Source organism: Lepidochelys kempii, chromosome 15 (genome assembly GCF_965140285.1).
Source record: "Lepidochelys kempii isolate rLepKem1 chromosome 15, rLepKem1.hap1, whole genome shotgun sequence".
Taxonomy (NCBI): Eukaryota; Metazoa; Chordata; order Testudines; family Cheloniidae; genus Lepidochelys; species Lepidochelys kempii.
Window position 1 is genome coordinate 11,575,207 of NC_136394.1, and position 21,198 is coordinate 11,596,404.

General features: G+C 47.7%; 2 protein-coding genes across 8 annotated transcripts in view; one reads left to right on the top strand and one right to left on the bottom strand.

Moving 5' to 3' along the window:
* Positions 1–17,129, top strand: part of LIMK2 (LIM domain kinase 2) — a 43,981-nt gene extending 26,852 nt beyond the window's left edge. For 2 of the 4 annotated variants that reach the window (XM_073313553.2, XM_073313554.2), the window contains 10 exons: positions 1,022–1,215; positions 2,026–2,212; positions 5,597–5,683; positions 6,520–6,651; positions 6,970–7,026; positions 7,237–7,302; positions 8,254–8,428; positions 11,108–11,163; positions 14,208–14,365; positions 14,728–17,126. In XM_073313553.2, coding sequence (XP_073169654.1) covers positions 1,022–1,215; positions 2,026–2,212; positions 5,597–5,683; positions 6,520–6,651; positions 6,970–7,026; positions 7,237–7,302; positions 8,254–8,428; positions 11,108–11,163; positions 14,208–14,365; positions 14,728–14,884 — 1,269 coding nt within the window. In that variant the 3' untranslated portion in view covers positions 14,885–17,126. Of the gene's footprint in view, positions 1–1,021; positions 1,216–2,025; positions 2,213–5,596; positions 5,684–6,519; positions 6,652–6,969; positions 7,027–7,236; positions 7,303–8,253; positions 8,429–11,107; positions 11,164–14,207; positions 14,366–14,727 lie in introns of all 4 variants that reach the window. The other 2 variants (XM_073313551.2, XM_073313552.2) reach the window with 2 other exon arrangements.
* Positions 17,130–17,682: 553 nt separating this feature from the next.
* PIK3IP1 (phosphoinositide-3-kinase interacting protein 1) overlaps positions 17,683–21,198 on the bottom strand; it is a 32,251-nt gene continuing 28,735 nt past the window's right edge. For all 4 annotated transcript variants that reach the window (XM_078848958.1, XM_073313558.2, XM_073313559.2 and 1 more), the window contains one exon: positions 17,683–19,325. In XM_078848958.1, the coding sequence (XP_078705084.1) occupies positions 19,118–19,325 (208 nt within the window). In that variant the 3' untranslated portion in view covers positions 17,683–19,117. The remainder of the gene's footprint in view (positions 19,326–21,198) is intronic.

Consider the following 21,198-nt stretch of genomic DNA (forward strand, 5'->3'; position numbering starts at 1 on the left):
GAGTAATCCTAAAGTCTATACTCCAGACTGATACCCCGCTCCCCCCCACCCCTTCTACCTTGGGACTTTTTTTACAATATTCCCCCCATAGTAGTGCCTACTGCGTGGGGCTGTAATGCTGTCATTGATTTGTACTACAGAACAATCCATTGGCTCTGAATGCAAGAGTAAGCTTTTGCGGCCTCTTAGTTTGGAGTCAGCATCTAAGCTCCATTGGGGAGGGGAAGGTGGCAGCTGGGAGAGGGCAGTTAAGAAGCAGTTTAGAATAGAGGAGGTGAACCTCAACAATTAGTAAGTGGTTAAGGAAGCCTGGAGTGCAGGTTGTCTCAAAGGGAAAGAGTTTGACCAAGTGACTGAGTTGAAGGCAGTGTACATGTATCATCAGCCAGACCTGTTTTGAGAGAGGACAGCTGCCAGGCATTGTCAATTGAGAGTGTATCTGGAAGCTGTGTATGGTGTAGCAAGCGACCAGTTTTCTGTCTTCATTTACTATATTAAATGCTTTATACAGCTAATCACTTTCAAGGTCATGCTTGAGCACTCAGTGCATGATATTAGGCTACCCTTTTGGTCGCTAGACAAATACTTTTTGTCTGCTGTTGATGTTGGCTAATACCTTGAGCCTTCTCTTCTAAAGCAGAATAATTAGATCTGGGTTTAGACACCTGGATAGCTTTACATTTCCCTTATAAAAGTGTATTGATCAGCGTTAGGCATGATCTCCATATTCTTGGACTTGCTTTCTTCAGTGTAACATGTGGCCTCATTCCAGAAAAATAGTGAGTTGGGTCTCCTGTAGCTGATCAGAGCGGAAGAGGCACTAGCTAGAATGAAGATCTACATGCTGCTAGACTGACTGGTCTGGTGGACACTTAAATTGTGTGTAACTAAAACACAGCCACAGTGACCTGGTTGAGGCACTGTAGATTCTAGTGGTCTACTGAAGGACATCCAGGTGGCTTCATGTTTCTACAACAGTCCCCTTCAAAGGCTCTTACCCTGCTCTTGGATTTGTGTTCAGGTGGAGGACCTGATTCGCAGGACAAGCCAGACACTTCAGCTGCTCATAGAACATGACCCTGTCTCTCAGCGACTAGACAGACTGCGTCTGGACCCTAGGCTCCCAACCCACATAAAAACCACCACCTCGCGCTCCATTTCCCCATTGGACATTACGGGGAATCTGGAAAGAACACTGCACAGGCACTCCCTCAGGTACCAAACCCTAGGAAAACTGCACTGCAGCTAGTGCGTCTAGAGCAGCAGTTGCCAATCTTCTGAGAAACTGTTTTTTCTAGACTCTGAGAATACCACCACTGACTGTCGCCTCTCCTCTAGCTATGTGTGTTTTAGCACACCCTGGAGCCTGGGCTGTACAATGCTCAGTCTTGCAATTGCAAATGGCTGAGTCATGGCCAAGCCTGCAATGAAGCATTGCCCAGGAGATGAAGCTGCAGATCCCTTCAGTCATTCTCTATGGACTCCCCTTCAGGCTGGCTTGTTTAACAGTGTTTAGACTGTTAAATAAAGGCTGAATTATGGGCTCTAAATCTGCTAACCACTTGAAATAAAAAATTGAAAAGTCAGATTTTGCCAGGCTCAGATGGCTGTGATGAGAGCTTACCCCTCAGGGACTGGCCCCTGCTAAGTGAGGCTTGGGTCTTCAATGTTAGAAAACCTGCCCTCCCCATACTGGGGTCCTCTGTCCCCCACCGACTTCCTTCATCTTACAAAAATTGCAGATCATCCAGAGTCACTTCCCTGACACCTGAATCCCTTGCTCAGAACGATCTGGAGTTGTTCCTTGTAAGGTGGAAGTCGGAATGCAAATGGATAGAGATGTGGAGGCTGGCCAGCGTTGACATTACTGTTGGCTCACTCAGGAATTTAGGTACATGCTGCAGCACCTTCCACATCTGCAGAATTGCGGGAAGCTAGTGAGCTGGATGGTTACTAGCATGCACTCATTTAGGGTAATACCTTCCTTGCAGCTGACCTAATCCTCCTGTTGGTTTCACTCTCCAGGCGAAGTAACAGTATTTCCAAGTCTCCTGGACCCAGCTCCCCAAAGGAACCTCTCATTTTGAGCCGTGACATCAGTCGCTCTGAATCTCTGCACTCCTCCTCCAGCTATTCCCAGCAGATCTTCCGGCCCTGTGATCTGACACATGGCGAAGTACTGGGGAAAGGGTTCTTTGGACAAGTTATCAAGGTGAGTGGGCAAAACCATGACCCATGAACTTACTGCCAAATTCCCAACTGAGAGGATATGCCTCTTACAGAAACTTTCAAATGTCACAACAAAATCTTGAGTGACTTTTATTTCCTTCCCAGTAGCATGCTTGGTCTGGGGGCTTGATTGGCTGTTTCACCATATTCACAGTTCTCTCTTCTCTTGTACTCACTCAGCTTGAGTGTAGCTGGTATCCTGGAGAGATGGCTTACATTCTGCTGGAGAGTTTGACTGTCCTGTTTAAATTGCAGCCAGTCTAACAAGCATCTAGTGTGCTGAGGTGTTTGTGTATAACCAGAGCTGCAGAGTGAATGGGTCACACCTCAGTCAAGGGGGCAAGAGGAAGACTCACTGTTACGTTAATTATGTCTTCCTGAAGGTGCTCACTCAATCTCCCAATTCAATATTGTGGAGTTCCCTTGGTGCAAGAGTCTGTGCTAGACAGACTGGGACTTACAAGGGGTCCAGTGACCGTTACTGTGGTAAACTGTTTAACAGTCTAACTCTACTCCCCTGAGGATTGACCACATCTGTGCACAAGTCCCTTTGAGAACAAAAAGCTCTTGCAATAGTAACTCTACTCTCCACTTCCCTGTATTAACTGTCTGATCTTCGCCATGGAGCGTGGACCCTTCAGGAGCACCTTCCCTGGCATTCTGCAGCAACAGATTTCCTCCCGACCCCTGTAACTGGAGTTTCTGCAGTCTGCTCGGGTTTCTGGTATTACTGTAGCTGACCCTTGAGTCAGTTTCCTGAACGCTATCTACCTTCCAAGGGCCAGTGTGACCTCTTCAGTACCCTAATCTCTATCCTACTATGCTGTGGGAATCAGTTTCTCCTTAACCACTGTTGTATCAATCCTCCTCCTGTGCTGCCTTGGGAATATGCCAGTGTGCTCTGGGATTCATAGCACTAAGTGTTCAATCTTTGATATGGTACTATACTAATTGGCATATTTCTTTTCTCTGCTCATAGACAAATAGCATGTCCAAGTAAGCAAACCTTTTCCTCTACAGCATGTCTTGCCATCTGCATCCCCATGGGGTTAACAGCACAGAGGCATTTCCTCTCGTGTTGGTGCATGCACTGGGAGATAAAATCTCCTCAGTGAGTTCCATAACGTTACTGTTCTTGTTAAGTTTGTTTGATACCAGCCTAAAGAGTCCATTTATGTCTTCATTACTTCCCTTCACTTCCCTTGCCTTTGTCACTGTGCTTTAGACACTTAAACCTCTTTGCGGAAGGTGATGGCATACTGCTCCTCAGCACTCTGCTAATGTTTGGATGTGTTACTTTGTATAGGAGCAAGAGAAGGGATGCTGTATTGCTGCCTGGTCCTGTTATCCACGGCAGAGTCTCCAGGCTTTCACACTCCACCTAGATCAGAGTAGCGCTGAATTCTACTGCTCACCTTTGAATCTATGCAGCATTAGTGTGCACTGGTGTCAAGGCTGAATACAAGGGAGCTACCCCTTCTCTCCTCTTTCTTTCTCCCCCCCACCTTCATTTATCACAACTGGTCTTTCCATTAGAGCGGTTTCCCAGGTTCTCAGAGCTCGTGGCCCCTTTCCAGCCTAATGTTCTTTACAACACTTGTCTCCCAAGACCTTGAACTCTAAACATGAGCAGGTAAAGCTTTGTAGCCACAACATACCAGAAATTATTTAGTAAGCTTCACAAAACAGAGGTGCAAAAAGGACCCCATCATTGTGAGACTGAGCCTGTTTTTACTGATGTGCTATGTGCATTTCAGCTGGGGAGTTAGTTACTTTTGATCAGCAGTCAGTTGTGATGCTTCGTTTATAATTGTAATTGAAGAGAAGCTGGACTCTGCATTTCATTCTCTTATCTATGAGAACTTCCATGGCTTCTGCCACTACTGCAGAATTACTCCTTCAAGCCCCCCCACCCCCCAAAGAAGAAAAAAACAAAAACAAAACAAAAACAAAAACCTGAGCTCCTGGCTAATGTAAGTTGCCAGGGTCTCCCAACAGAGGCTTGTCTTTAATAGCCAAGTCAGCACTGCTGACTGAATCACTGTTTCTTGCATGATGGGGGTTGGTCGTTCCACTGCTTTTCTCTTTGGGTCACCAGGAGAATAGTCCTGCAGCTGGATCTCATGTTCCTCAATGCTGAGTTGAGGGCCTGAGAGTTTCTGGTGGGTTCTTCAGTTCCCACAAAGTCTGAAACAGGAAAGCTATTCTGGTTTCCTCTCTGAGATTAAGACCAATTTCCAAATGTTCTGTTGAAAGCTTCTACCCTGTTCTGTATGGACCGACCATTTATCATCTCTTTTGAGAGAAGAGGAGATTAGGTGCCCAGAAATGTAAGCGAAGTAGACTCTGCCACCCAAGCTGAATTACTGAAGGAGTCAGCAGCGGGAGAAGTTCTTCCAGAAAACCTGCAGTCGTGCTCTAAATCCAGTCAGGTTGATTTTGGTGTGAAAGGAGTTGCTGGTTAAAAGGCACCCAAATCCTCACAGAGCAATGTGAAAAAAGTCAGGAATCTTTGGGTAAGACTTTAACAACTTTCATGAAGGACCTGGCACAGGTTTTCAGGCATTTAAGAGCATGGTGGACTGAGACACAATGAAGCCATGAGGCTTTAGGTACTGTCTCACATGTCATCACCTTGGTGCCATCCTTGGAGATTGCAGTACACTGTTCACACCAAATGTGGAACCTTGACTGCTTGCTGTCGCAACTAGACAGTCTCCAGTTGTGCATCTCCACACAGCATTGCAAAAGAACAAGTTTTCAATAAGCCCATCAGAAACCTAGCACTTGCTGGAAGCTACGTGACAGCAGGGATATCTGTTGACTTGGTGTGAATTGCTTAGTAGTTGTTCTTGATCCATGAAAAAGGGAATCATTCTCAGTAATTTCACGAATACAAGCTGAAGTGGTTGGTTAAGGTCTGTGCCTGGGGACCTGCTTTTCATGTTTGTTCAGTGGTGCTTGTATGGTTTAAGGTAGTTCCAGGCACACGCAGGTGCAGGGTTAATACTGTTAGCAGAGGCTCTAGCAGCCTGCAGCACACATTCAGATCCTGCACTGATTAAAATTGGACCACTAACTGGGGTTCTTGGGATACAACAGTATTGTGGACTCAAAGGGCCACACTACAATGGGCCTTTGTGTGTCTATTTTCTCACTTTCAACTTACAGAATCTTGTTGGGGGGGGGGGTGGATTTTGGTGGCAGTTTCCTGCAACTCCCTGGACCTGGTCCATCTGAATTTCCTCTCTTCTCCCTGCTCAGGTGTGGAGGGAGATGTGACCCACAGTTTGGGAAACCCTGCTCTAAAGCATCTATAGGTTTCATAGGGCTTTCCTTCCTGCTGGACAGTGTCCATTTCCAACAGGTAACGCACAAAGCAACAGGGAAGGTGATGGTGATGAAGGAGCTGATTCGCTGCGATGAGGAAACCCAGAAGACTTTCTTGACAGAGGTAGGAGCAAGATCTCAAGTAAGGCCAGGCCAGTTGTGTGGGGGTTAGAGCTCCTCCCTGCCCCTTGGTAGTAATGCATACCAGTGATCTTAGCAGGGAAGCAGCATGTTGAGGAAGAACGGACCTGGTTGAAAATGTATGTCACAATTAGACATGACTGACTGATTCAGAAAACAAAAATGACTTCTTATTGAAAATTAATGAATAGGAAGTCTAAGAGGCACTCTAAGCCTAAGAGGCTATTTGGTTGAATTGTGCTTAGTGAATGTAAGTGTAAAACGTTGTAGGATGCATTCTGTACAGCGAGCTTTCCAGCATAAAACATCAATAGGAAACAGCTGACTCAATGACTAAGATCTGAAAGATGTTCCACTTAGTTACACCAGAGAAGAGGATTATTAAATCAACCAATTTGAATGGCTGCCGTCCTTGTTCCCCAAAGTCAGGCTTATCTGAAAAGTAACTTCCTAATGCTTCTCTTCCTAATCCCAAATGCTTCTTTTGAGGCCCTAACTGTCATAGAGCACACTCGCTGCAGTGTGGAAGTCTTGTCCACTAAACCATAACGAGCCTAGGAGCTCTCCAGCCTGATCACTCACTTTCAAGAATCAAGTGATAATGGACACAAAGGGGCAACAATGATCATTGAATTGCCTTAAAGTTGGGTTTTGAATGGACTTTCCTCTGATACCTCTGGTTGCTGCAGTGGGGCTCCACAGGAGGTATGTGCCCCTTCTCTCCCAGTGCAGGGACCAGTAAGTAAAGCTGCTGAGAATTTCAGGAAGGCCTGTACCAATCTTTCATGGGGGTTCGGGGGGATGTTTCTGCCTCCGCAGGTGAAAGTGATGCGCAGTTTGGATCACCCCAATGTGCTGAAGTTCATTGGTGTACTGTACAAGGACAAGAAGCTGAACCTTCTCACAGAATACATTGAAGGGGGGACTCTAAAGGACTTCCTCCGCAATGCAGTGAGTAAATGCCTCCTGGAGCATATATAGGCTTCCTGATGGCTCTCTGGCCAGTGTGAAATAGGTGCCCTGGCCACACAACACTGTCTTTCTGCTTCTGAGTGTCCACAAAGAGCCCAATTAGCTGGATTGTCTTCTCTCCTTTGAAGCTGATTCCTCCAGGTGAAGGGAAGCTTCCCCTGCTTGTGCCCATGCTGTAGCTGGCCTGTGAATAGATCATTCTGCTCTCCAGGACTGTATCATCTTTCTCAATCTAGCAGGAGGTGGCCAGCTAGTGAGATGAGACCTGATCACTCAGGAGTTGTCATTGTTTTGCAGGACCCTTTTCCTTGGCAGCAGAAGGTCAGCTTTGCCAAAGGAGTTGCTTCAGGAATGGTGAGTCAATCTTCTGTTGAGACTGCTTCTTCAGGATTCTGGGTTGAAGCATGGAGGGCTGATGTAATAGTATGTGTTATAATGGCCTGCAGAAGCTATGTGGTAGCTAGGGAAATACTGAGCGCTTATACCAATGTTTTGAAGGGGTTAACTCCAAAGGATGTATTCACGAGACTTGCTCTAACGCTGTTTTCTGTCCCTCCTTTTCAGGCCTATTTGCACTCTATGTGTATCATCCACAGAGACCTGAATTCACATAACTGTCTGATCAAACTGGTGAGCTCTGGAACATGGTCCTTCCTTTGTCTTTTCACCTCTCCTCTCTCTGCTCTTCTACATGTAATGTTAACTTCCATGGACAAGCTAGGCCTTCTGGTTACTGTCCCTGGCAGCATGAAGACGATTCCTTCTTGTAAACCTAGTGTGTATCCCAGTTTTCATTTCAATGTCCCAATAAATGACAGTTCAACAACCTAATCTTTTACTTTCACCCCATTAATCCTGGTCCCACCCTTAAGTCCTCTCCCATTTTTAAACCCTTTATACTCTGTTGTAGCCTCTTCCCCACTAGTTGTTGCTTTGTGGAGCTATATACTTGGCTCTCCTAACCTTTGTCCATCAATTGCACCCACCATCCCTTTTGTTTCTACTCTGGTCGTTCATTTTGTCTCACTCATTGCCCAAGAATCCTGGGGGGTGTCTCCATATTTTAACATGCTGTGAGATCTCAGCTAAGGACTTCATTCCCCCAGCCCTGGCTCTCAGTGTCCCCTTAGTCTGAATATTGGATCTACCTCTGCGTGGCAAACCCCAAGGTCAAATCTGAGCAGAGAGTTTGCTAGGAAAGATTTCTGGGTACAATTAGATAAGCTGGATAGAGAGAGCCAAATGCATTATAGCAAATGTAAGCAAGTTAATGGAGTTAAAACTCCTCCTTCCCTGCATGAGGACTCATGGGCTGTCTTCTCTCCTTACTCACCCTCTCTGATCTGGTCTCCCTCTACCTCTTCCCCTACTCCCTAGGAGATTACTGGGCTCCAATGTTCACTGCATTCTTCCAGCTAGCTGCAGGAGGCTTCCTTATTGTCCGCCTGCAAAGCTGCGGCTATTATTACATTTAATGTGCAGTTTATAAGTGACAGGAAATATAATCACTCTGTGCTAATGAGTTACTTCTGGGAGGAGCTGAGGGGGAATCAGTTGTTTGTGATTAAATCCCTTGGCTAGGATAACACTGTGGTGGTTGCTGATTTTGGACTGTCACGGCTGATTATGGAAGAGAGAAAGAAGCCCACCCTGGAAAAACCATCTGTCAAGAAGCGAACCCTACGCAAGAGCGATAGGAAGAAGCGCTATACTGTGGTCGGGAACCCGTACTGGATGGCGCCGGAGATGTTAAATGGTAAGAAGCTCATATTGTGGCAGGTGAGGAGCCACCTCCAGGCACGGGTGTAGGGATGACAGGATTACTGGAAACTCCCGCCATTGGCAGCAATCAAATCTATTAGCTGTCTTGGGCTTTAGACCTTCTAATACATGAGTTTCTTTCTTGTCAACACATCTGGTGAACATGCTTTCCCTTGCATGTCAGCCCTGCTAAACTTCCCTGCTGCCAGTAATGTAAGCAGCAAGAAATGGGGAGCCCATTCCCGGGAGTTGTCATGACTCTTTGGGAGGGGTAATGGGCCTATACCTGCTGCTATCCAGATATTAGAGGCAACAGAACAAGAGGCTTGAAACAATACGACTGGCTTTGAAATTCACTTCAGTCTTGTGTCTCTAACATCCTTAGGGATGCAGTGAATTGGCTGTGCTTCATAGAAATGAAGTACAATAGGACTGTGGGGCAAACCTGTAATGTTGAGTGTTGGACAGACTAGAGGGGAATCCCAGCCGTTGCGTGGGTCCCCCCACACTCAGTGAGGAGGGCAGTGGCTATATGTCTTGAGGGGCAGATCTTCCCTGGCACTGGGTTAAGGGCAAACCCGTGTCCCCAATTGGATCTGCTGCCTGTGTGGGACCTGAGTGAGGGGAGAATGCAAACTCAGCTACTTCTGGTGAATTGGGCCTCCTTGTGGCCAGGGCATGGCTGCAAGGCAAACACGTGAACAACTAGAACTGCCACTAAATCCTCCAGAAAGAGCAAACAGGGTCATGGTCGCACTATAAAGTAGTGTCCAGCTGACTTCAACATCAGGCTGTTCTTAGAAATCTCTTGGGAAAGGGAAGACTCTGGTTTTATGGCCTCTACCCTCCCAATCCTCTCCCCTATCCTGGCTGCTGTCTGCTACCACTTTCAATGCTGCTCTCTTCTTCCTCTGAGCTGTCGAGCCCTTCGGAGCCTGGCAACGTGTTATCCTGCTTTTCCAAGGCATTTAGAGTAGTGATGCAGGAACGCTAATGTATAACGTGCCTGGCACTTGCCAAGAGAACTGCCAGCTGTGTCCCCAAGGTAGCATATTAAAAAAGAGTCTGCTCTGACGTCCTATCCTGGGGTACCAGAGCTCTTCCCAGATGCAACCCTCGCTTGGCTCTGCCACAGTTCCATTCCTGGCTGTGGAGGGAGGCCTCTATCTCTACCTGGCCAGACCAGCCATGTGGATCCTGTCTGCTCGCAGAGGCCTGCTTTCCCTGTCTCAGCTCTCTGCTGTCTGAGATCATTAGTACTTAATTTATTAAGTCTGCAGTCACTGCAGCAGAAACTGGGCATCCAGCTTCCTCTGCGGCCAGCACTGGCTTAGCGTACCATAGAAATGCATTGAAAGGACCATCTGTGTGAATGGTAAAGGGTCTCTGTTTAGACATCAGCAGTCACTTGAACCCTGGGGCCCCGTTTAGGACTCTGCAATAGAACCCTCTCTCTTCCCTTGAGCTCCCTTTTCTGCCCTTGAAACTGGGGCTGTATTATAGGCCTTATGGAAACGAATTGTTTGTATGCGTAATGGCAGTGAAAGAAAGCTGATCTTAATGATGAACATTTTTTGGCTAGCCACAGACTGACTACAGCAGTGGCAGTTTCCACCCCTGCCTCTCCACTGTGCTGCTTGTTCTCTCTGAACTAACCTCCGTCTAAGCAGTCCTTCGGCTCCATGGCCCATTCCCTTCTCTGCAGTCTGTGGATAATGCCAGTTATGGTGGAGGCTCCTGTGATAACTGAAGCCAACAACCTGTTGTTGGATGGTGTCTGTCATCCAGCTAAGATACTGTCCCCATTTCCCAGGCTCTGGCAGGAATATGGTTGGTGCACAAACTTCCTTGTGGTGGTCTGTCAAAAGTTGCCATGGAACCTTTACTGCTTTATTCTGCTGCCTGGAATCCTGCTCGTGCCTCACTCTTGCAGTAACATGCTTCCATTCCTGCAGTGGGGAATACACCTGACCTTTCCAGGCTGCATCCAGTAAGTTTGGAGCCAGCAAGTGAATTTATTCACTGCTACTTTAAGCCAGCACCACAACAGTTAATCAGAAATGCTCAACAAAGGCTGGCGGTGCCAAAACCAGAGAGCTCTGCCCTCAGAGCATCCCTTCAGAAACATGGAATGCGGGAGGGCTGTTGGCTACTTCAGCCTGTACCTGCATGATAAAGAACAGCTAAGGAGGGCATTGAACATAAGACATAATTGTTTTTTATTCACTCATTTCCTTGCAAAATAAGCACAGGGGAGCAGCCACCAGGCTCTGAGACTAGATTCAGCTGCTCTAGATGTACATGAATTGCTACTTTGCCATGCTAGAAACCCTCGTGCTCCCCCACATCAGTGACTAACCCCAGCTCTGCCTGGGGAACCAATCTAGCCTTGTAAAATGGTCCTGGGTGCATCTGTGCAGGCAGGGAAACCTCTTCCCCCACCCTTACCAGGATGCCGCTGAGAAAAAAGTCACATTTTACTTGGCTGAGCACGGCTTTGCTTGACTCCACTTCGGAGCACTCGCTGGCCCGCTAGGCTGCCTGGGCCTGGATTGGGACTCTGCACTCCTTCCTGGTGCTGGCATAGAGGCTGCTGCATCATGGGATGCTATTCGGCCTGACTGTGCTAGGAACCCCCCAGCTCACAAAGTCGCCTGTCTTGTATTTCCTGCAGGGCAGAGTTACGATGAGACTGTGGACATCTTCTCGTTTGGGATAGTTCTCTGTGAGGTAAGTCCAGGCTGCACTAGGGTGTCCAGGGGGTCTGAGCAAGAGGCCTGTTAAACATCACCAGGGTCCTACCTCTTCCTCTCCATACAAAACAGAAGGCAGCTCTGTGCAGCTGAGTCTGGGGTTCCTGACTCAGATGTACTGTGGCTAGGACTAGAGTCTGGGGAGTTACACTTTGCATGCCCATCTCACGCCCACAAGTGAGGAGGTGGGAGGGAAGAAGGCACTTATTGCTCTGTTGGTGCAGTTCCCTCCTTAAACTTAGAGCCGGTGCTGGGAAGGAGACAATCTGGCTCTAGTGCAAAAATCTTGGAATTTAGGTGACATCTTCCAGCAACATGGGAGCTTAGAGTTGAGATTCCTTCTCCCTCCTCCTGAACCCTGGGTCTCCAGCTTGTAACTAGCCATAATAATTCAGGGCATTTTGTAAGAGTGGGATTGGACATTAGCAAGGTGGTCAAAATCTGTCTGAAGGTGAAAAGTGGGGCTTACTTCGCAGATCCCATTTCTGGAAGGAATCTGTCTGGTCTGGCTGCACAGCCAGACTTCTCTGCCCCACTCCTGCTGTGTGTAGAGAATAGGCCATCTCTTTTCTCCATGATATGAATGTCTGATGCAGATCATAGAACCAATATCCTGTGTGCCTAAAACGTCTCCCCACCTCCTTCCCTTGCATCACCAGACTGTTCCAAAAGGAAAGCGCAGCCTTTTAAAGTACCCAGCGTGTATAGAAGTGAAAGCAATCAGGGCTGGCAGGGAGACCAGAATTGGAGTTTTCCTCTTAATGCTTGGGTGGCGAATATGGAAAAAATGTCCTATGCATGAATGGTGCAGCCTCACCCAGAGTTCTGCACTGGTAACCAGTGTTCCCTCTCATTTTTTCCGTCCATGTGTGGAATGAATTTTGTTATGCGCACCAATAGTGAGGTGTGCATCACCAGTAGGAACAAAAACCTAGATGTGGGGTGTGTGTGTGTGTGTTTATATTTGTTAAAAGTTACCATAGGGATAATTACTCCAGCCAGGGCAGGTTAGGAATTTTAAAACCCACTCCTCAAAGAATTAATTTTAAGCCTGAGAGAGAAATAAAATGTATGAAATGCACAGACCAGTCAAACTAAAATAACAGCACTTGGAAAGAATAAAATTACAGAGAACATATATGTGCATTGCAGGAAGTACCAAGAACTAAGTATGTGTTGGGAAGTGTGTGTCAGAGACAGTGCGTGTGTGCTGGCTGCTGGGGAGGTCTGAGACACTGCGCTCTGTCTCTTTAAGGCACTCACCAGAAGGCTCAGACCGCAGCAGCTGAGCTCTCCTGTTCCTGAGACCTGTCCCTGCTCTGCAGAGATGGGGTACAGGGGAGGTGGACACCCTGACATCAGCACTCTATGTACCCCCAACCCCTCTGCTTTGCACAGCAAGCAGGAGGGTCCTGGGAGCAGCTGGCCAGGGGCTCCAAGGGAGAGGGCAGGAGCAACAAGGCTGCAGAGCAGCAGGGGGAAGGGCCCCTGAACAAGCACTCCTGTGCATGGCTCTGCTAATCAAGTGCACAGCACTTGATTCACTTCTGGGTGGCCGTGCGACTGCGCAGCTTAGAGGGAACACAGCTGGCAACCCATCTTGAAGGTTAGTGCAAAATTGCAGATGGGGTTCAGAGAACAGTAGGAAGAATGAATAGGGGCCTAGAAATTTTTATAGAGAGGGATTGAAAAGATCTAGTTTGTTTACCTTAGAAAGGAGACACATAAGAGGAAACATGATAGAATATATATGATAGAGAGGTTTTCTTCCTCCTATCTCATAACACACACACGCACACACAAACAAATGCACACGGGAACATTCAATGAAATTGAAAGGTAACAAACTCAAGTGATACAAATAATTTTCTACACAATGTATAGTTAGACTGTGGAACTACTTGCCACATGATGATGTGGTTGTGGTCAACAACTTGGCAGTATTCAAAGAGGGACTGTATTTATATGGATAACAAGAACATCCGGTTAGCATAAAGTATTGTAACAGAGTATTGGAAGAGAAATAAAACCTCATGTTTTAAATCAATCTAGGTGTTGGGGATTAGGCTGAGACCTTTGTGGGGGCAGATTATCACACATCTCCCTGTTCTGGGGTTTGTTGCACATTCCTCTGAACTATCTGCTGTTGGCCACTGTCAGAGATGGGATTCTAGACCAGATTGACCACAGGTCTGAACCAGTCAGGCAATTACATTCCTAGGCTTTGACTGGTGGCCTTCTGTATCCAGGATGACTGTTATAATTCAATGCAAAATGTCTTCAGTGTAAGGAGCCCTTCAGTTAGAGGGAGAGAACCGAAGTAGTGTCCTGTGTGTTCTACAGTCTTCTCCCCCATTTCTTTCCTCTGCTTGGGTTTCCCTTCTGAGGTTTTCGATTGGGTCCCCATAATAATGTGTTTGCACTATTTCTTTCCCTCCCTCCTCAGTACTGAAGACACTGTTGCTCCTGCAATGTACTTCAGAGCTCGCTGCAAATCCCTGCTTGCCCTCCCCCAGCTCCCTGGCATGTGAGCTGTGTTGGGGGAGGGGTTTTTTGATAGCATAATGACATCATGGAGGGGTGTGTGCATGCTAGAATGTGTTAATACCCTGGGAGCAGAGGAATTGCTTCCTGCTTCAGTGCATGGACTGATAATGGCTAGGACACTGCACAGTCTGCATTAAAAGCTACGGTTGTGTTGTACCCCTTGCAGCAATACCCTAGGGCTTGGATTTCCTCTGCTATAGCAAGGAGAGACTTCTAGGGCCAGCCCCTGTACTGCCTGTGAGGTTTGCCTATATTAAATGGTGTTGGGCTTGTTCCATGAAGGAGGATCAAGGCTTCTGTAGATGGGGACTGGTACAATTCTAGCTCTTCTCCCCCTGCCCTGTAATCAGACATTAATTATGTTTCCAGTGAGCTCAGCCTAGCTCTAGAGACTGAGCAACCCCCTCCTGTTAGCCCTCAGATCCTGTCCCTGGTGCTACAATCGCTGTACCTGAGCAGTTCTTTCCCCTCTAGATTATCGGGCAGGTGTATGCTGACCCTGACTGCCTCCCTCGCACACTGGATTTTGGCCTCAATGTAAAGCTGTTCTGGGAGAAGTTTGTTCCTGCTGATTGCCCTCCAGCCTTCTTCCCTCTGGCTGCCATTTGCTGCAGGCTGGAACCAGAGAGCAGGTAAGGTTTCAGGCTGATTGGGGAGTGAAATGCTGGTGAAGCCCCTGTGTGAGGCATGGGTCTAATTTCTGGTTCTCTTGTGTGTCCAGTTTGTATCTTTGCTTCTCTCGGGGGCTGGAGAGTGCCCTCTCCTCCTGCCCCCGCTGGGAAGGTGTTGCTCTGCAAAGTGGGTCAGAGGGGGATGGCAGGCATGTGCTAATATCCAGGGCAGTTCGGTTGCTGCGTCCTCACTTCAGGGGGGAGTGTGTTTTGCTGCTCTCTTCCTTTCCCCATCACTGTCCCAGGAGCTAGTCCGCTGCTGTCCTACTGACCCATCTCTCTAGATTTGCTCCCTACTCACTTGTGTTATCACTTCTTTCTAGGCCCCCGTTTTCAAAGCTGGAGGATTCCTTTGAAGCCCTCTCTCTCTACCTGGGAGAACTGGGCATCCCCCTCCCTTCCGAGCTGGAGGAGCTGGACCACAATGTGAGCATGCAGTATGGGCTGAGCCGTGACAAACTACCTGAAAGCACAACCTAGGCGGCCCATCCTGTGATCCGTGCTACTTTTCATGGGACCCCCTAGGAGTGGTGTGGAGGGGAGATGTACTTCAGCCTCCTACAGGGCATTCAAAGGGCACCATCTGCATAGTTGGCGCATCACCTCTCCCTCCCGCATGAAACTTAAACCGCCATGTCCGTTTGATCTCCTGGGTTCACTGTAGATTTATGACGTATTTTGCAAGTGAAAAGGGCTGTTTCCTGCCTGCTGCACCAAAGAGAGCTGCTCAACACAAAGGGGAAAACACAATTCTCTAGGGCCTGTCTGGCCTTATATCACTGTGGTGCCTTAGAACTTGACATGTGACTGTAAGCTGTGAAATAGTCCTGGCCTATCTGCTAGGAAGGGAATCACTATAGGAAGTCTTTGTTATGAACTGCTTTCCTGGAATCACTTGTCCCCGACTTTTTAGTGACTGCACTCTCCTTGGAAGAGCTGGAATACACTAGAACTGGGAAAACCAGGCACCTGGCAAAGGGCTCAGTCAGGGACACCATTGCTTTTCTACATGTGAAGGGGGGAGTTCCTGAGCTGTCTAGGGGTTGGGAACTTGGCTCCCTAGTCAGGGTGGGAGAAGCTCTAGGAACTGAGTCGAGCTTGAACAAAATGGTTGTGGTATCATGTCTGTGGGTAGCATGTGTCCTGGTTAGTGTAGTTCCACCCACCCAGGCCCTGTTCGGAAACACTACAGCCAGTGAAAACTGGGCTTTGCTCCTCCTTTTGATGTGAATGAGGCTGTGATCTGAGTCCAGAGGGTAAGAAGGGGGAGACTGAGTAGCTCTCAGATATGCTTTTAACTCTCTCTACAACCACCTTCAGCTACTGACTCCACACAACCAGTCCCCCACGCTGGAACCTCAGATCAGGGAGGAGGACACACCAGCACTCTGATCCTGATGTGCTGTATAAATGGGAGACTTGTCCCCCAAGAGCTTGTGCCCGTTTCTGGGCATTCGGCCTCATAACAGTGGCAGAATATACCTTGTGGAGAGCTGAATAGCTCCAGGCTGAGGCATGTGGCTTGGACTAGGTGAGTGTGTGTTTGAGATGGACAGATGGAATGGAAGGAATTTGAGGGCACACTAAAACCGTTACTCAAGGACAGATGCTGGTGAATTGGAGTCTCATGTGTTCCATCCTCTGCGTGTACTAGTTGGAGTATTTGTAATTCAGTAGTTATTACTGCCCTTCTCCAGCAAGACCTGCAGTGGAGGGGAGTCCCATGAGTGGCTTTGCCACTCAAGTTATCTGTTCTGGAGCCCCTGACATAGAACTTGGTCACATTCTCCAAACAGAGTCCTTCTCCAGTCATCCCTCTCTTCGCACCATGTGTGCTGAGGGAAGGAGGCAGCATATTCACTGGGGCATTAGAGGGAAATGTTTGAGGAAGGAAACAGCTTCCCCAGTAATATGTGGCTGGTGTTAGCCAGTCAGAGGCTGGCTGCTGAGTCCACTTTGAGTTCCATGCCCTCTTGATAAAACTGGATTCAGTCTCTGCTCTCCTTTGCAGCCCTATAATCTAATAGTGAGGAATGTTTGTTCCTCTATTCCCTAAGGAGTTGGGAATGTGTGAAAGCCTGACCATAGAAATTACATGGGACCAGCCCTCATGTCAGTCTTAAGTTGGTTGTGTTTAACTTTGTGTGGTGGTGGTGGTTTTAGAAACAGAGAAGTCCTGTACTGTGAGCCGGTGCAGGAGTTGCCAGTTGGCTCTGGGGGATTCAGGCATTCTGATTGTTACAGGACTTTCTTCCTACTACTTAGTAGGATGAGGAAACTCAAGGGAGGGTGATGTGTGGGTGGGGAGTCTTAACTCAGTGTGATTGCACACTGCAATGTTTGACTAAATTAAAAGCAATAAATATATCCTAGGGATGTCAGGCTGTTTGTCTGCTTTTGGAGCTTATCAAAAACATGAGGCTGCCACAGAATGGGGCCCCTCACTCAGCTGTTGCAGGACTGCAGCAGTGCATCACCAGGGACATCTAACTGGTAGCTGCAGACTGACTTGACAAGGACTATATAGAAAGTTAGGCTTGGAGGCCTGACCTATGCCCAAATCTGCAACAGAACTGCATTTAGCTCGGGTCATGGAACAGGTGGCGGTGACAGCAGTTCCTGTCCGGCCTAGCCTTTAAAAATAAACAGCATTTGCCAGTTTTGAAATCACCTGAACTCTAGCTGTGCTGCCTGCTCTTAATCCATGCCAGCCACTGTAACCTCCTGACTATGCCTTTATACCAGCCTTTCCAAAGCAAGAGCCTGAGGAACTGAGCTGCCTCTGAGCAGGAAGTAAAGCAAAATCCATTTCCTTCAGAGCAGAAAAGGAATAATTAGATCATCTCTCCCCAGGCCCAGCCTGCTTCGTCACAGTAGCTTGTTCTGGGCTGGTGACTAGACAGCTGCTTTTTTAGGAATGCTCCGCTCCACTCTGCTGCTAGACTTGGCCAGCATGTCCAGAGTCAACATCCCATGGTGTTAGCTATAGGTGAAGACATGTTCTGCTCTGAATTGCTGAGGAGATTGTGGCTTTGTGTGTGTCTTGGATGGGGCTATAGCTCTAAATAGAGCCAAGGGTGAACTACAATGGTCTTGCTTATTCCCTCCTTTCACTGCTTTGCAGTTTAGGGTAGGGGGGCCTTTCCCAGGTTTGAGTAATGCTGTTAGCCTGCTGGTGCAGCTAAATACCCTCAAGGAGCTGAAACGTGTTCAGAAAGGCAGGCTGAGCTGGTCACGTTTCCTCGGTGAGCTGCTAATTCAACTAGAGCCCATGCAGGTTTCCACAGAACCTTTTTATTTTCCTTTTTAAGCTTTTAATACAAGGCAGCATAGTCTATATCTTTTTTATTATAATGAGGTATTTAAAATATTTACAAAGAAATGGTATTCAAAGACTTAAAAAAAAAATCCCTTTTCTGACCCCTATAAACATCAACACTTAATCTCTGCTCAGTGAGTCCCCTTAAAGTAGATGGGTAGAAAAGCTTATTTGGATGGCTTGAACCCTACTCCGAGGGGGATGTGCACTTCTCTGAATTAGTCCTACACAGATGATGAACTACCCCACTCTGAGAAACAAGTGGTTCTTGCTGACACACCTGCCCTAAAACCTTCATCTGAAGGGGTCAGTTTGGATAAACAACCCCTGCAGCATGACCTCTCCTGCAGCCTGTGCAAGGGACACAGAACAGGATGCACAAGGCCTTGATGTGCCTGCAGCAGGGCAGCTGGCTTGTCCTTTGCTCAAGTGCTCTCCAGTTGCCTTCACCCTAGGACTGGCTTAAACTCTTGTTTGCTGGAAATACACATCCATGGGGGAAGTCTGAAAATGGCTACTATCCCTTTAAGCAGCACAGAGTGTGGCCACTCTCCCTGAAGCTGACTGAGGGGTTTTCTACTTTCCCTCCACTTTTGAAATACTTCTGCTCCTCTCCTGCCCTAGCAGACAGCCTATGTGGCTGCTTTGGAACCAGGCTCCTGTTGTACCAGCCAAGGAGAGTGGGAATGTGTCCTGGGCCCTGGAAGACTTTGCTTTATGAGCATCTTAAGATCTCTTAAGCAATGCATTGGGGCTAAACATCTCCCTCGCCTTCAACCAAAACCTTCTATCTCCCAGCTGAAGCCAAGCTCTTCACTTGCACATAGTGATGGTTCTTAGTTGACACCTGCCCTTCTCTAAAAGAAATTTGCACAGGACAGCTTTTTCCTCAAGCTTTTTTCCTTCTAAAATAAAAACTACATTCAAAGTCTCTATATAACCCTGCGATAAAGCTCCCACCAGTCCCAGTGCTACTGATGTAGTGTCAGATCACAGGCTCAAATGCAAGTGACGCTGCACTGTTCAAAAGGGAAGAGAACAGAAAAAAGGATGCGGAGAGTTCCCACTCTGAAATATGGGTGGCTAGGCCAGCATGGCACAGTGCCAGCTTGGGAAATCACTCCCCCTCCCCTGCTGCAGTAATCCCTGGAGATGAGAGGAGTTGCCTGAGGCTCCAACTGCACCAGTCCCCAAGTGAAACATGTCCTGCTAGCCACACAATGAAAGGTCACTGTACTGGACTACACTGCACAGCTGCCATTTCAGTGCATCTCCAAGTCCTGTCGCTTGCTGGAATTCATCAACAAAAAAATACAAATGAACCCTCGCTCCCAAAACAAGAGACTAGGGTCTTCGCCTCAATCGTTTCAGTCTGCCCTCCTGGCCCTAGCTCTTCAGGCACCAGGAGTACCTGCCTGGCCCATGAGAGGTGCATTGCCATCATGGGCCTCCTCTACAGGGGTCTGGTTGGTGTGCACCACTATCGTGTTTTCATCCACAAGCTCACAGGCCTGGTTAGTGAAGGCAGAAAGTGGAAGGGTGATGCGCTGCATTTCTCGCTCATAAACCTTCTGCTCGTGCTGCTCCTTCAAGTCTTTGCCCCTAGAGAGAAAACCAGAACAGGTGCTCTGAGTGCTACTGCAGTAAGGTCATGCCCTACAAGTGGGCACTGGCCTAAAGGCACTGCAGCAGAAGGGAAGAGGCTACTGCTCCAACAAAAAATCAGGCCTTCAACATGAATGTGAGGTGCTGGGTTTTTCCCCAAACTCCCAACTACAGTGCTGAAAGCACCCAGGCAAACAGAGCTGGTGGGGGTGAAATTTCCAACAGTCCTTGCTTCTGACTGGTTCATCTAGTATTACAATGTCATGGAGGTTAAAGCCAGGCCCCTCCCACCTGTCACTGGACTCAAGGCCCAGACAGTAGATAGGGAAACAACACATGTGGCAGCAAACTGAATTTTAGTTTATAGCTCTGTCTTGAGTCCCTGTAACATGCATGACTGCTGGGTCAAAGCAGGAGCCGCCAACGTTTAGAGAAGCCATTAACTGTGAATGGTAGGAAAGGATGCAAGAGCTCTGGGTGGTAGCTGGCATTTGCACAGGTGAGGAGAGGGAAAGACACTCTTTAGGCACTGAATATCTCCCAGAAAGCAAACTGAGTTAATGGCCCTGCTCAGAGTAGGTGTGTAATGAGCTTATGTGCCTGCTGTGTTCCAAAGAGACTTGCTTCTCCAAACTACCTGACCCTTCACAGGACAGCAAGGAAGGTGAGAAGTCTTCAACGTCTGGTGCCAAGAAGTGGCTTTTTTAAAAAAATGAGTGACAGGTGTTATTGAACTCTATAGTGAAGGTAACAAGTGCTTTAGTTAATGAGAAAAACCCGGGTTTTGTTGTTGTTTTTTAAAAAAAAGTGCTACATGCAAAATGTAACTCTAACGGGGAAGCAAATGCACCTGAATATGGCTGTCTGAAAAGGGAAAAAACTGAAGCAGCCAGTGCTGACCCTGCCTTAAGCTTGAACTTGGGCTATTTTGAATTAAGGGAGGAGCTACTAAGAGTCAAGCCTCCCCAAAATCCAAATCTTCTCACAGCAAAGACAGTCCTGGCAGAGCCAGGCCACAGTTCAACGGAAGTCTGGTGGATCAGAAATTACATCTCAGACTGTACTCAGCTTGAGCCCTGCCGTAGTCAGCTCCCACTCAAGGGGCTAGAACAGCTTCCAGGGTTTACTGCCAGACACTTCTAGTGCAGTCTAATGTTCTTTCTTCCCTCCACCCCTGCCAGTCCTCTCTATCTACCTTCACTGGCACCCTGAATCATACTCATTGGAAAGTGCTAGATTTGTGCTTTAACCTTATGTAACACTGAGCGAGTCTCTGCTGTCCAAGCTTGCTGATACATCTTATTTAAGGACTTGGCTCAGCCTGGGAGGGACTCATTCTGCTTCACTAGGAGAGGTTGGCAGCTAGAGCTGCAAGAGTTAAGCCCTAAAGCAGGGATGTGATGATCGCTCTGTGGCTCTAGGATGTCTGTCTGGAATGCTATAGACAAACTGCAGGCCTGATCAGCCTGTCAGGTGCACACGTAACTCTGACTGAACTGAATGGGAGTTGAGCATGTGCAGCTGTCAGGCTAACTAGGCCATGCAATTCAAAGGACAAATTTAGGAAAGGGAAAGAATTATGATTCTACCCTGTTTTCAAATAGATGAAGGCATATACACTAAAGGGACAGATGGTTAGACTGCCATGAGTAGGAAGGGGAAGAGTGGGCTCAGCCAAGGGAAGACACAGAACAAAGGGCGGGTTACTGTGGTTTGGGTGTTTGTTTTTAAATACAGCTGTTATTACTTTCCCTGTCTCACTGTGTTAGGGCCTAATCCTATGAGGTACTCAACTCCCACTGATTTAACAGAGTAGCCAGTGCTCAGGCCCACCCATGATCAGGTGCTTATGACACTCAGATGTGCTGGC